Source organism: Theropithecus gelada, chromosome 19, assembly GCF_003255815.1.
Source record: "Theropithecus gelada isolate Dixy chromosome 19, Tgel_1.0, whole genome shotgun sequence".
Taxonomy (NCBI): Eukaryota; Metazoa; Chordata; class Mammalia; order Primates; family Cercopithecidae; genus Theropithecus; species Theropithecus gelada.
In genome coordinates this window covers 25,789,364-25,803,468 of record NC_037687.1, presented here as the reverse complement: position 1 = coordinate 25,803,468, position 14,105 = coordinate 25,789,364, and the positions used below count along the sequence as shown (strand labels likewise).

The 14,105-nt window shown below is 53.0% G+C and overlaps 2 protein-coding genes across 6 annotated transcripts in view; one reads left to right on the top strand and one right to left on the bottom strand.

Annotated features, from left to right (window-relative positions):
• LOC112613472 (galactoside 2-alpha-L-fucosyltransferase 2-like) overlaps positions 1-13,949 on the bottom strand; it is a 50,384-nt gene extending 36,435 nt beyond the window's left edge. For 2 of the 4 annotated variants that reach the window (XM_025369010.1, XM_025369013.1), the window contains exon 1: positions 13,842-13,949. Coding sequence is in view for 1 of the 4 variants with exons in the window: in XM_025369014.1 (XP_025224799.1) it covers positions 13,842-13,860 (19 nt within the window). In the remaining 3 variants the exon portion in view is untranslated. The remainder of the gene's footprint in view (positions 1-13,841) is intronic. The other 2 variants (XM_025369014.1, XM_025369012.1) reach the window with 2 other exon arrangements.
• On the top strand, positions 4,242-14,045 carry CA11 (carbonic anhydrase 11). Of its 2 annotated transcripts, XM_025369016.1 has the most exons (10): positions 4,242-4,978; positions 5,067-5,141; positions 5,972-6,114; positions 11,745-11,930; positions 12,135-12,230; positions 12,397-12,469; positions 12,560-12,714; positions 12,968-13,133; positions 13,698-13,751; positions 13,844-14,037. In XM_025369016.1, exons 1-10 carry the CDS (start codon positions 4,912-4,914, stop codon positions 13,867-13,869), a joined length of 1,041 nt encoding a protein of 346 aa, XP_025224801.1. In that variant the 5' UTR covers positions 4,242-4,911; the 3' UTR covers positions 13,870-14,037. The 2 variants fall into 2 exon arrangements, with proteins under 2 accessions (XP_025224801.1, XP_025224802.1); XM_025369017.1 differs by lacking the exon at positions 13,698-13,751 and having other exon boundaries at positions 13,844-14,045.
• The last annotated feature ends 60 nt before the right edge of the window (positions 14,046-14,105 follow it).

The window sequence follows — 14,105 nt, the reverse complement described above, 5'->3', positions numbered from 1 at the left end:
CCAAGTCTTTAAGGGTCTATTTCTCTCCACAACTCTGTGTCTCTCTTCCTCTCCCCACCTGTGGTGGTTTGAAAATTAGTCCCCAAATTCTCTGATACTTTTCCTTTCAGGAGCAGAGGAATTTTTTTTTTTGAGACAGGGTCTCGTTCTGTCGCCCAGGCTGGAGTGCAGTGGCTCGATCTCAGCTCACTGCAACCTCTCCCTCCCAGGTTCAAGCGATTCTCCTGCCTCAGCTTCCTGAGTAGCTGGGATTACAGGCGCCCACCACCACACCTGGTTAATTTTTGTATTTTTAATAGAGACAAGGTTTCACCATGTTGGCCAGGCTGCTCTTGAACTCCTGACCTCAAGTGATCTGGTTGCCTCGGCCTCCCAAAGTGCTGGGATTACAGGCGTGAGCCACCACACCCGGCCCAAGAGCAGAGGATCCTAACGTCTTTCCTTTTCAGTGTAGGCTAGATCTAGTGACTCATTTCTGATGCGTGCAATAAAAGGTGTGTGACTTTGGGAGACTAGGTCATAAAAGACTCCAGATGATTGCAGCCCTGTCCAACAGCTTCACTGAGGGACCCAGAGCTGCCCAATGAAGCCATTCCCACATATCTGGCCCTCAGGAACTGTGAATACAATAAATGTCGATTTCAGCCACTGCGTTTTAGGGTAATTTTTCACATAGCAACAGATTTTTGTTTTGTTTTGTTTTGTTGTTTTTGAGACAGTCTCACACTTTCGCCCAGGCTGGAGGGCAGTGTTGCGATCTCAGCTCACTGCAACCTCCACTTCCTCAGTTCAAGTGATTCTCGTGCCTCATCCTCCTGAGCAGCTGGGACTACAGGCACGCGCCACCACACCCAGCTAATTTTGTTTGTTTTTTTGTTTTGTTTTGTTTTGTTTTTTTGAGACAGAGTCTCACTCTGTCACTCAGGCTGGAGTACAGTGGCGCAATCTCGGCTCACTGCAACATCTGCCTCCCGGGTTCAAGAGATTCTCCTGCCTCAGCCTCCTGAGTAGCCAGGATTACAGGCGCGCGCCACCACGCCCAGCTAATTTTTGTATTTTTAGTAGAGACGCGTTTCACCATGTTGGTGAGGCCAGTCTCAAAATCCCGACCTTGTGATCCGCCCGCCTCAGCTTCCCAAAGTGCTGGGATTACAGGCGTGAGCCACTGTGCCCGCCTAATTTTTGTAGTTTTGATAAGACGGGGTTTTACCATGTTGGCCAGGCTGGTCTAGAACTCCTGACCTCAAGTGACCTGCCTTCCTCGGCCTCCCAAAGTGCTGGAATTACAGGCGTGAGCTGCCATTCCCCAACTATTTTTTTCTTTTTCATAAAAAAAAGAGACAAGGTCTTACTATGTTGCCCAGGCTGGTCTCAAACTCCTGATCACAAGTGATCCTCCCTCCTCAGCCTCCCAAAGTGCTGGGATTACAGGCGTGAGCCACCAAGCCCGGCCAGCAACAAATTATCAGTATGTACCTTTCCTTCTTGTGTTCTTTCTTTGTGTCTCTCTCCATCCCTGACTCTCTCTGGGTGTCTGTCTCTCTCCATCTCTAGGTCTTTGGGTTTTTTTTTTTTGAGACGGAATCTCACTCTGTTGCCCAGGCTGGAGTGCAGTGGCCGGATCTCAGCTCACTGCAAGCTCCGCCTTCCGGGTTCACGCCATTCTCCTGCCTCAGCCTCCCGAGTAGCTGGGACTACAGGCGCCCACCACCTTGCCCGGCTAGTTTTTTTGTGTTTTTTTTTAGTAGAGACAGAGTTTCACCGTGTTGGCCAGGATGGTCTCGATCTCCTGACCTGGTGATCCGCCCGTCTTGGCCTCCCAAAGTGCTGGGATTACAGGCTTGAGCCACTGCGCCCGGCCTCCATCTCTAGTCTTTGACATTCCATCCGTCTTTGAATGTCCATCCCAATTCGCTCTCTCTGAATGCCTCTGTCTTTCTGATTCCTTTCTAGTCTCTCCCATCATGTCAGTTGCTCTGTTTCTGGTCCTCTCTCCCTCTATCTGGGTCTCTCTGTCTCTGTCCATCTGTTCCTCTCTGTTGATGTCTCTTTCTCTGCACGAGTGTCTCTATTTATAGATGTGTGTGTGCCTGTTCCCAGGTCTGTGTCTCTAGCTCTGTGTGTTTCTTTCTTTTTTCTTTTACTTTTTTTTTTTGAAATGGAGTCTCACTCTTGTCACCCAGGCTGGAGTGCACTGTCAGGATCTCAGCTCACTGCAGCCTCCCTGCCTGCTTCAAGCCATTCTCCTGTCTCAGCCTCCTGAGTAGCTGGGATTATAGGTGTGTGCCACCATGCCTGGCTAAGCTCACTGCAACCTCTGCTTCTCGGGTTCAAGCGATTCTCCTGCCTCAGCCTCCTGAGTAGCTGGGATTACAGGCGCCTGCCACCATGCCCAGCTAATTTTTGTATTTTTTTATTAGAAACTGGGTTGCACCATGTTGGTCAGGCTGGTCTCGAACTCCCGACCTCAGGTGATCCACCCACCTCGACCACCCAAAGTGCCGGGATTACAGGCGTGAGCATTTGGCAGAGTTGGCCAGGCTGGTCTCAAACTCTTAGCCTCAAGTGATCCACCCACCTCGACCACCCAAAGTGCTGGGATTACAGGCGTGAGCCACCGCGCCCGGCTAATTTTTTATGTATTTAGTAGAGATGGCGTTTGGCAGTGTTGGCCAGGCTGGTCTCAAACTCCTAGCCTCAAGTGATCAGCCCACCTTGGCCTCCCAGAGTGCTGGGATTACAGGTGTGAGCCACCGCGCCCGGTCTGTTTCTATGTCTCTCCCTCTCTTTGTGTCTCTCTCCACCTGTACTGATGTATGTGTGTCTCTTTCTATGTCTCTCTGTCTCATTAATGTTTGGTATCAGGCTGGGCAAGGTGGCTCATACCTATAATCCCAGCACTTTGTGAGGCCAAGGCAGGAGGATCCCTTGAACCCAGGGGTTCCAGACCAGCCTGGGCATCATAGCAAGACTACATCTCTACAAAAAATAATTTTAAAAAATTAGTCTGGCATGGTGGTATGTGCCTGTAGTCCCAGCTACTTGGGAGTCTGAGGTGGAAGGAGTGTTTAAGCCCAGGAGGTCGAGGCTGGATCAAGCCGTGATCGCACTACTGCTCTCCAGCCCGGGTGACATTGCAAGACCTGTCTCAAAAAAGAAAAGAAGACATTGAGCAGTTTCATTATCATTAGACGGGGTGAAAAATAATAAATAATAACAACAACAATAATATGTGGTGGCTCTGAGGCTGGGTGTGGTTGTTTGTGCCTGTAATCTCAATGCTTTGGGAGGGCCGAGGTAGGAGGATCCCTTGAGGACAGGAATTTGAGACCAGCCTGAGCAACATAGCATGACTCCATCTCTTCCTCCCAAATACAAAAATTTGGTGTCTCTCCCTGTCTTTTAATCGTTCTTTCTCTGTCTCTCCCCACCCTACCTGCTGCCTGGTCTCTGAGTTTCTGAGTCTGTCTGTCTCTAAGTGTGTGTCTCTATGTCTCCATGTCTGTCTCGCTTTGTCTCTGTATCTCTCTCATTCATTCCTTCCCCTTCCCCTCCCCCCTCCCCCTCCTCTCCCTCCCCCTCCCCCTCGTCCTCCACCTCCTCCTCCTCCTTCACCTCCTCCTCCTCCTTCACCTCCTCCTCCTCCTTCACCTCCTCCTCCTTTCCCTCCTCCTCCCTCCTGCCTGGCGGTTTGTTCTTGCCTCTTTAACCCTCTGTCCCTCCGCCCTTCCTCTCCGTATCCATCTCAGGCTCCCCTCCCGTCCCCAGCCTCCGCAGATGTGGGTCCTCACCTCCAGCTCTCCGCCTCAGCCCTCCCGGCTCCTCCTCCCTTCTTCTCTCTCCCTCACCAGGTCTCTGCCTCCCCCTCCCGGCGAGCAGCGCTCACTGCACTCTAGGCTCCCAGGGGGATCCCCTGGCCCCGTTAAGGCAACCCCAGGCAGAGGACCCAGTGGAGCCCTGGGGCGGGGAAGGGGGACAGCGGGCGCTGGGGCGGCTCCAACCTGGGTCCCCGCGAGCATGGGGACCCCGCATCTGCCAAGGCCGGTGGTCCCCGGCATGGAGACTTCCGAAGCCTCTCCCAGCTCCACCTTAAGCGCCCCCCTTCCCCTTCCTGCGGAGGATGGGAACAACCAGCTCGCGGCCCCAGGTGTCCCGGCCACCCCCGCCCGCGTGGCCCCAGAGCCGCTGGAAACCGAGGACAAGCCCCCTACCTCCTTCCGAATCCTGCCCCTTTCGCACCCCCCACCCCCAGCCAACAAGAGGAGTGTTTGCTGCTGTGAGATCACCTGCTCCCCACACCCAACAACAAAATTAAATAACACCACGGGAGGGAAGAGAGGGAGGGGGAGGAGGGAGGAAGGGACGGGAGAGAAGAGAGACTGAAACTGGGAGAAGAGGCAGGAGAGGAGGAGGTGGGGAGAGCACGAAGCTGGAGGCCGACACAGAGAGAGGGCGGGAGGAGGTGAAGAAGGAGAGAGGGGAGAAGAGGCAGGAGCTGGAAAGGAGAGAGGGAGGAGGAGGAGATGCTGGATGGAGACCTGGAGTTAGGTGCCTTGGGAGAGCTTAATGAAAAGAGAACGGAGAGGGGGTGTGGGTTAGGAACCAAGAGGTAGCCCTGGGGGCAGCAGAAGGCTGAGAGGGGTAGGAAGATCAGGAGCTAGAGAGAGACTCGAGGGTTCCGGGAAAAAGAGGAGAGGAAAGAGGAAAGGCACAGAGAGACGGGAGAGGAGTGGGTTTGAAGAGGGGGGGTCTCAGTCCCTGGCTGCTCTGGCATTTGGGGAACTGGGACTCCCTGTGGGGAGGAGAGGAAAGCTGGAAGTCCTGGAGGGACAGGGTCCCAGAAGGAGGGGACAGAGGAGCTGAGTGGGGGGGCAGGGCGTTGGGCAGGGGTCCCTCGGAGGCCTCCTGGGGATGGGGGCTGCAGCTCGTCTGAGCGCCCCTCGAGCGCTGGTACTCTGGGCTGCACTGGGGGCAGCAGGTAAGACCTGGGGTTCCCGGCAGGAGCCCCCGAGGGAGGTTGGAGGTGGGGGTGCCAAGGAGAGGGATTCAGGCTGCTCTCTTCCCAGCTCACATCGGACCAGCACCTGACCCCGAGGACTGGTGGAGCTACAAGGATAATCTCCAGGGAAACTTCGTGCCAGGTGCCGCCAAGGCGGGGACCCAGGAGTCCGGCCCTCCCAGCGCCTCCTTCTTCAGACTCAGGAACCTGGGTTCCCAGCTCCCTCCTCCCCTCAGGACCAGGAGTCCCAGCCCCCTCCTCTGTCCCTCAGGAGTCGGGCCAGCCTCTGAACCCCAGGGGCTCACCATGGGACATTATACATGCGCATTTCAAGTAGTGAGTGGGAGTGAGTGGAAGGAAAGTGTGGGGGTGGAGATTATGTGTGTGTTTGCCGGGAGAGGAAGGTCCTGGCTCCCGCTAGGAACCGGAGGCTGGGTGACCCCGTCCCCCACCTTGTCCAGCCCTCTCTTGCAGCTTCTCTCCCCAACACATTAATAATAATCCAGTTGTGGGACAAGAGCGATTAAAAAAAAGAACTACAACTCCCATGGGGCTCTGGGGTAGGTAGGCAGCAGAGGGGTAGGCTGGTAGCCCTGCGGCCTGCTGGGAGTTGTAGTTCCATCTACGATGGCTTGATGGGTTGGCCCGGCTAGGCGCGGTGGCTCACGCCTGTAATCCCAGCACTTTAGGAGGCCGAGGTGGGTGGATTACCTGAGGTCCAGAGTTCAAGACCAGCCTGTCCAATTTAGCGAAACCCGTCTCCACTGAACTTGGAAACTATTCCAAGATTCTTCTAGGACCCAGGATTCTGGATCTGAGCCCAGTCCTCCCTCAGACCCAGGAGTCCAGGTCCCTAGCCCCTCCTCCCCTGGGATCTGGGAGTCCAGACCACAGCCCACTCAGCAGATGCCAGCCCCGGGATTCAGTCTCTATTTCTGACTCCCTGTCCTCCTACTCTGACCCCACCCCCAGGGCCTCCTTTCTGGGGCCTGGTGAATGCAGCATGGAGTCTGTGTGCGGTGGGGAAGCGACAGAGCCCCGTGGATGTGGAGCTGAAGAGGGTTCTTTATGACCCCTTTCTGCCCCCATTAAGGCTCAGCACTGGAGGAGAGAAGGTAAGGGGCTTGGAGGGAGGAGCTATCGAATCTACTGGGGATGGGCATGAGTAGAGACTGGGGAATGGGGTGCTGAGGTAAGAGAGCAGCCTTGGGGGAGGAGGGGACACCCAGTGGGTGGAGAGAAGGCTGCTTACACTGTTAAATGGATCACTCATTCTTCCCATCCCAACCGTGGCCCCCTGGTCTCCCCATCTCTGCAGAAGCAATGAAAAGTAGAACATTTCCTGTGCCAGGCAAATTTAAAAGCTTGATGAGCCTCTAATCTCATAACCACCCCACAAAATGGGTACAATTATTATTATTATTATTATTTTGAGATGGAGTTTTGCTCTTGTTGCCCAGGCTGGAGTGCAATGGTGTGATCTTGGCTCACCGCAACCTCTGCCTCCCGGGTTCAAGCGATTCTTCTGCCTCAGCCTCCCAAGTAGCTGGGATTACAGGCATGCACCACCACGCCCAGCTAATTTTTTGTATTTTTAGTAGAGATGGGGTTTTTCCATGTTGGTCAGGCTGGTCTTGAACTCCCGACCTCAGGTGATCCATCTGCCTTGGCCTCCCAAAGTGCTGGGATTACAGGCATGAGCCACCGCATCCAGCCAGAATGGGTACAGTTATTAACCTTATCATATACATGCAGAAACTGACACACAGAGGTTAAGTTATGTGCCTAGGATCACACAGAGAGCCAGCACTGGCATTCAAACCAGGCAGTGTAGCATGAATGGTGGGACCTGCTTTCCAATACCATGCTGGGAACCATACTTTTTTTTTTTGGAATTGGCATCTCACTCTGTGGCCCAGGTTGGAGTGCAGTGGCCCAATGATAGCTCACTGTAACCTCAAATTCCTGGGCCCAAGTGATCTTCCTACCCCAACCTCAAAAGTAGCTAGGACATGCCCGGGTGTGGTGGCTCACACCTGTAACCCCAGCACTTCAGGAGGCTGAGGTGGGCAGATCATGAGGTTAGGATTTCGAAACTAGCTTGGCCAACATGGTGAAACCCTGTCTCTACTAAAAATACAAAAATTAGCTGGGTGTGGTGGCATGTGCCTGTAATCCCAGCTACTGGAGAGGCTGAGGCAGGAGAATCGCTTCAACCCGGGAGGCAGAGGTTGCAGTGATCCGACATCCCGCCACTGGACTCCAGCTTGGGCGACAGAACAAGACTCCGTCTCAGAAAAATAGAAAGAGGGAGAGACAGAGAGAGAGGGAAAAGAAAGAAGGAAAAAGGAACGAAGGAAGGAAGGAGAGAGAGAAAGAAAGAAAAGAAAGAGGCCGGGCGCGGTGGCTCAAGCCTGTAATCCCAGCACTTTGGGAGGCCGAGACGGGCGGATCACGAGGTCAGGAGATCGAGACCATCCTGGCTAACACGGTGAAACCCCGTCTCTATTAAGAAATACAAAAAACTAGCCGGGCGAGGTGGCGGGCGCCTGTAGTCCCAGCTACTCGGGAGGCTGAGGCTGGAGAATGGCGTGAACCCGGGAGGCGGAGCTTGCAGTGAGCTGAGATCCGGCCACTGCACTCCAGCCTGGGTGACAGAGCGTGACTCCGTCTCAAAAAAAAAAAAAAGAAAAGAAAAGAAAGAGAGAGAGAGAAAGAAAGAGAAAGAAAAAGAAAGAAAAGAGAGAGAGAAAGATGAGAGAAAGGAAACAAGGAGAGAGAAAGAAACAGAAAGAAAGAAAGAAAAGAAAGGACGAAAAGAAAAGAAAAAAGAAGTCAGGACTGCAGACGTATGCCAGTATGCCTGGCTAAGTTTTTTGTAGATGTGGGGTCTCACTATGTTGTCCAGGCTGGTCTTGAACTCCTGGGCTCAAGCGATCCTCCTGCCTTGGTTTCCCAAGGTGCTGGAATTACAGCCATGATCCACCGTGCCTGGCCAATATCATTTCTTATAAGAACCGGGATTACCTTTCATTTAGCTGCCCCAGCCAAAAGCCTTAAAGCCATTTCCCATCCCATCCTCTCTCCCTCACATCCATTTCCACTCCATGTTCTTTCTAGCCTTGCTACTAAATATTATTTAAATCCTTTCACCTATCACGCCCTCTACTGCCCCCAGTCTCACGCAGGCACCATAATCTCTCACCCAGACTGGTGGCGTAGCCTCCTCATTGGCCTGCCTCTCTACTCCCTGCAATCCATTCTCCACCCCACAGCTAGAGAGACGTTTAAAACACAAATGAGATCATATCACTCCTGCTCACAATCCTCCTATTAGGATATGTAATAATAGCAAACATTTACGTAGCACTTACTATATGTTTGGCACTCTGGCAAATGAGTTATATATATGCAGTTTATTTATTTGTTTATTTTTATTTATTTATTTGAGTTGGAGTCCCGCTCTGTTGCCCAGGCTGGAGTGTAGTGGCACAATCTCAGCTCACTGCAACCTCCGTCTCCTGGGTTCGAGCAATTGTCCTGCTTCAGCCTCCCAAGTAGCTGGGACTACAGGCACATGCCACCACACCTGGCTAACTTTTGTATTTTTAGTACAGACAGGGCTTCACCATGTTGGCCAGGATGGTCTTGATCTCTTGATCTTGTGATCCACCCACCTCAGCCTCCCAAAGTGCTGGGATTACAGGTGCGAGCTACTGCACCTGGCTAACCTTTGTATTTTTAGTAGAGATGGGGTTTTACCATGTTGGTCAGGATGGTCTTGATCTTTTGACCTAGTGATCTGCCCACCTTGGCCTCCCAAAGTGTTGAGATTATAGGCGTGAGCCACTGTGCCCAGCCTATTTATTTATTTATGGTTTTTATTGTTGTTGTTGTTTTGTTTTGTTTTGAGACAGAGTCTCGCTCTGTTGCCCAGGCTGGAGTGCAGTGGCCAGATCTCAGCTCACTGCAAGCTCCGCCTCCCGGGTTTACACCATTCTCCTGCCTTAGCCTCCCGAGTAGCTGGGACTACAGGTGCCTACCACCTCGCCTGGCTAGTTTTTTTGTATTTTTTAGTAGAGACGGGGTTTCACCGTGTTAGCCAGGATGGTCTCGATCTTCGATCTCCTGACCTCGTGATCTGCCCGTCTCGGCCTCCCAAAGTGCTGGGATTACAGGCTTGAGCCTCTGCGCCCAGCCTTTTTTTTTTTTTTTTTTTTTTTTTTTTTGAGACAGCGTCTCACTCTGTCACCCAGGCTGGAATTCAGTGACACGATCTAGGCTCATTGCAACCTCCGCCTCCTGGGTTCAAGCGATTCTCCTGCCTCAGCCTCCCAAATATCTGAGATTACAGGCGCCACCACCACACCTGGCTGATTTTTGTATTTTTAGTAGAGATGGCCATGTTGGCCAGGTTGTTCTCAAACTCCTGATCTCAGGTGATCTGCCCACCTCAGCCTCCCAAAGTGCTGGGATTACAGGCGTGAGCCAACACATCCAGCCTATATATGCAGTTTATCTAAATAAAAATGCAAAACTCTTTACTGTTTTCCACAAGGTCCTGCACCATTCAGCCCCCATAACTTCTCTCTCCTCCGTTCACTGGACTTCGGTGAAATCTCTTTGCTGTTACTCAAACAGGCCACCTCAGGGCCTTTGCACTGCTGTTCTCGCTTCTCGGAATGCCCTTCTCTCTGTTCTTTTGCAAGTCACCTCTGCTTATCCTTCAGGTCCCCATTAAAATGTCACCTTTGGCCAGGTGCAGTGGTTCATGCCTATAATTCCATTATTTTTTGGAGGCTAAGGCAGGATGATGACTTGAGCCCAGGAATTTAAGACCAGCCTAGGCAACACAGGGAGAACCCTCTCTACCAAAAAAAAAAATTGAAAATTGAAAATTAGTTGGGCATGGTGGTATGTGACTGTGGTCCCAGCTACTTGGGAGACTGAGGCAGGAAGATCGTTTGAGCCCAGGAGTTTGAGGCTGCAGTAAGCTGTGATGGTGCCACTGCAATCCAGCCTAGGTGACAGAGTGAGACTTTGTCTCAAAATAATAAAAAAAAATAAAATAAAATGTCACCTTCACAGGGAAATTTTTCCTGACACCCCCCCCCATCTAAGCTGAGCTCCTCATGACACCTCAGAGCTCCCAGTTCCCCCAAGCATGACCTCAGGATGTAGTTAATGAAGCAGTTACTTACGTGATTCACAATTGTCTCTCTTGCCTTCATTAGAACATAAGCTCCATGAGGCCCATGAGTTTTGTCTACTTGTTTATTGCTCTAGTCTTTTTTTTTTTTTTTTTTTTTTTTGAGACAGAGTTTCACTCTTTTTGCCCAGGCTGGAGTGCAATGGTGCGATCTCGGCTCACCGCAACCTCCGCCTCCCAGGTTCAAGCGATTCTCCGGCCTCAGCCTCCCGAGTAGCTGGGATTACAGGCATGCGCCACCACCCTGGCTAATTTTGTATTTTTGTTGTTGTTGTTGTTGTTGTTTTTGAGATGGAGTCTTGCTCTGTCGCCCAGGCTGGAGTGCAGTGGCCAGATCTCAGCTCACTGCAAGCTCCGCCTCCTGGGTTTACGCCATTCTCCTACCTCAGCCTCCCGAGTAGCTGGGACTACAGGCGCCCGCCACCTCGCCCGGCTAGTTTTTTTGTATTTTTAGTAGAGACAGGGTTTCACCGTGTTAGCCAGGATGGTCTCGATCTCCTGACCTCGTGATCCGCCCGTCTCGGCCTCCCAAAGTGCTGGGATTACAGGCTTGAGCCACCGCGCCTGGCCATTTTGTATTTTTTTTAGTAGAGCCTGTTGGTCAGGCTGGTCTTGAACTCCCGACCTCAGGTGATCCACCTGCCTCAGCCTCCCAAAGTGCTGGGATTACAGGCATAAGCCACTGCGCCCGGCCTATTGCTCTATTCTTGTATCCACAGCACATAGCACCAGCTCAGTCAATATTTGTTGATCAAAGAAATTCACCAATATTGGGCACCAACTTACAGACTGGCACAGAGCCTGAAAAGTGGTCAGTGTTCAAATTACGTTGAATGATTAAATGACTGTTGGAGGCCAGGCACGGTGGCTCATGCCTGTAACACTAGCACTTTGGGAGGCCAAGGTGGGCGGAACACCTGAGGTCAGGAGTTCGAGACCAGCCTGGCCAACACGGTGAAAACCCATCTCTACTAAAAATACAAAAATTAGCTGGGTGTGGTGGCACACGCCTGTAGTCCCAGTTATTTGGGAGCCTGAGGGAGGAGAATCATTTGAACCCAGGAGTCAGAGGTTGCAGTGAGCCAAGATCCTGCCACTATATTCCAGCCTCGGCAACAGAGCAAGATTCTATTTGAAAAAAAAAAAAAAAAAAAGACCGGGCGCGGTGGCTCAGTGTCTGTAATCCCAGCCCTTTGGAAGGCTGACACGGGTGGATCACCTGAGGTCGGGAGTTTGAGACCAGCCTGACCAACATGGAGAAACTCTGTCTCTACTAACAGTACAAAATTACCTGGGCATGGTGGTGCATGCCTGTAATCCCAGCTACTCGGGAGGCTGAGGCAGGAGAATCGCTTGAACCCAGGAGGCAGATGTTGCAGTGAGCCCAGATCGCACCATTGCACTCCAGCCTGGGCAACAAGAGCGAGACTCTGTTTCAAAAAAAAAAAAGACTGTTGTAATCAGAAAATGTAAGCGTGGGAAACGGGAAAGGAAAGATTTCTCCCTGCCCCCTGACAGCTCCTGCCTCTCCCACAGCTCCGGGGAACCTTGTACAACACCGGCCGACATGTCTCCTTCCTGCCTGCACCCCGACCTGTGGTCAATGTGTCTGGGGGTCCCCTCCTTTATAGCCACCGACTCAGTGAACTGCGGCTGCTGTTTGGAGCTCGCGACGGAGCCGGCTCCGAACATCAGATCAACCACCAGGGCTTCTCTGCTGAGGTAGTGACCACTGATTGTTTACCGGCGACCCTGAGTCACCCCAGTTCCTCCCACCTCACCCTGGTAATGCCTCACCCCATCCTCCTCCACAGAACTGACCTCCCACCCTAAGCACTAATCCTCAGCCTGATTCGGGCCCCCAAAGCTGGGGTTATCCTCTCCTCCCCTTCTGCTGGGGGACCCCATGCTCTGTGCTACCCCCAGGTGCAGCTCATTCACTTCAACCAGGAACTCTACGGGAATTTCAGCGCTGCCTCCCGAAGCCCCAATGGCCTGGCCATTCTCAGCCTCTTTGTCAACGTGAGCGGAGGCGAGATTCGGAGGGAGGGAGCACTTGGGTGCCTGGAACCCGGGGTCTGAGGGAAGAGGGGTGCTGGGAGGCCCAGACTCCTGGGTCCTGGGGGAGCAGACGGTTGAGGGCTTGGACTTCTGGGCTCCTGTGTCCTCACCTTGTACCCCCACACAGGTGGCTGGTAGCTCTAACCCATTCCTCAGTCGCCTCCTTAACCGCGACACCATCACCCGCATCTCCTACAAGAGTAAGTCCCTGGCGTACTGGGGCCAGTGGTCACACATGAGGGGGTGTTCAAGAGTGCCGCCCTCCTTACTCTGGCCTGATATTCCTGCAGATGACGCCTACTTTCTTCAAGACCTGAGCCTGGAGCTCCTGTTCCCAGAGTCCTTCGGCTTTATCACCTATCAGGGCTCTCTCAGCACCCCGCCCTGCTCCGAGACTGTCACCTGGATCCTCATCGACCGGGCCCTCAATATCACCTCCCTCCAGGTGACCCTCTGTCCGCACTGCCCTTCCTAGGCCTGGGTACTCCACTCGCTGGCCTGGGTATCCCCTTGTTCACCTGCCCTCCCTCTCCTCATAGACTGAATTTAAGGAGGTAAGAGGGTCAGACCACCTTTGGGGGTGGGGTGGGGCTGATAACAGGCCCCGCCCACCTGCTCCCAGGGGCGGGATTTCCCGCGTGACGTCACCAAGACCGTTCACTATTCACTCCCAGTTTCCCACCCTCCTTCTATGGCAGATGCACTCCCTGAGACTCCTGAGCCAGAATCCTCCATCGCAGATATTCCAGAGCCTCAGCGGTAATGGCCGGCCCCTGCAGCCTTTGGCCCACAGGGCACTGAGGGGCAACAGGGACCCCCGGCACCCCGAGAGGCGCTGCCGAGGCCCCAACTACCGCCTGCATGGTATGGTCCAGTCTGCACCCGCTCTATGTCTTGGGCTAACCCGCTTATATGTGTCTCCCCTTGGTGTCTCCATGTGATTCAGTCCCATCCCCCTTCCTGCGTCTGTATGGTGTAGCCTCCTGAGCTGTCTCTTTTTCTCTCTCTCCCTACATATCAACGTGGTACAGTCCACCTTCCAGCCCTAGGTCATTGCTGTCCCACGATTTGTCTTTCCTCTTCACTGCTTTGTAACTTGGTCTATAACCCTTGACCCCTGCCTTCCTATGGTCCGATTACCTACTGTTCTGTGCTTCCTATTACTGTGAATTTCCAAAATGGTACAATTTGGATCCTCTCTCCCTTTCCAAGTCGTACTACTCTACGCTGTTCCACAATCTGATGCTCCTTTCCCCCTTACTGAGAATCTACAACTGCCTCCCTGTGGTTCAGCCCAGGGATCTCACACCCCCCCGGCTTCGCAACATGGTACAGTCCACACCCCCCATGAAGACCTTCAAGTAGTTCAGCCTAATGCTGAATCTGGACATCCCGATTCCCCCCTCCTGTTGGCTTCTTGTGGTTCAGCCCAGTGCTTCTCGACCTGGTACATTCCGGTTCCCCGCTCACAGACTTCCGATGGTAGAGCCCTGCGCGGCCCAGCCCACGCCCCCTGCACGCCCCCTGCCCCTTCCATCCTAAACTGACGCCTGCCGTTGTTCTCTGTCTTACAGTGGATGGTGCCCCCCATGGTCGCTGAGACTCCCCTTCGAGTATTGCACCCGCCCGTCCTAAGCCTCCCCACACGGCTAGGGGAGTTACTCCTAAAACAAAGCTATTAAAGGGACAGAACACTTCTTGTTTCTCAGTGGTCTGATTCTAGGCGCGGTGGGGAAACATTTGGGTATTAAAGAACAGACTTCTTCCGGAAACCAATTTTCCTCTTTTTAAGCCCCCGCTACTCGGCATTTTGGCTTCCTGCTTCTCAAAACCATC

Bases quoted from the DNA above. Each gene is read 5' to 3' on its own strand.
- CA11 (XM_025369016.1), top strand. From the start codon at position 4,912: ATGGGGGCTGCAGCTCGTCTGAGCGCCCCTCGAGCGCTGGTACTCTGG. The intron at 6,115-11,744 runs GTAAGGGGCTTG...CCTCTCCCACAG, and splicing joins TCAGCACTGGAGGAGAGAAG to CTCCGGGGAACCTTGTACAA. The intron at 12,715-12,967 runs GTGACCCTCTGT...CTTCTATGGCAG, and splicing joins TCAATATCACCTCCCTCCAG to ATGCACTCCCTGAGACTCCT.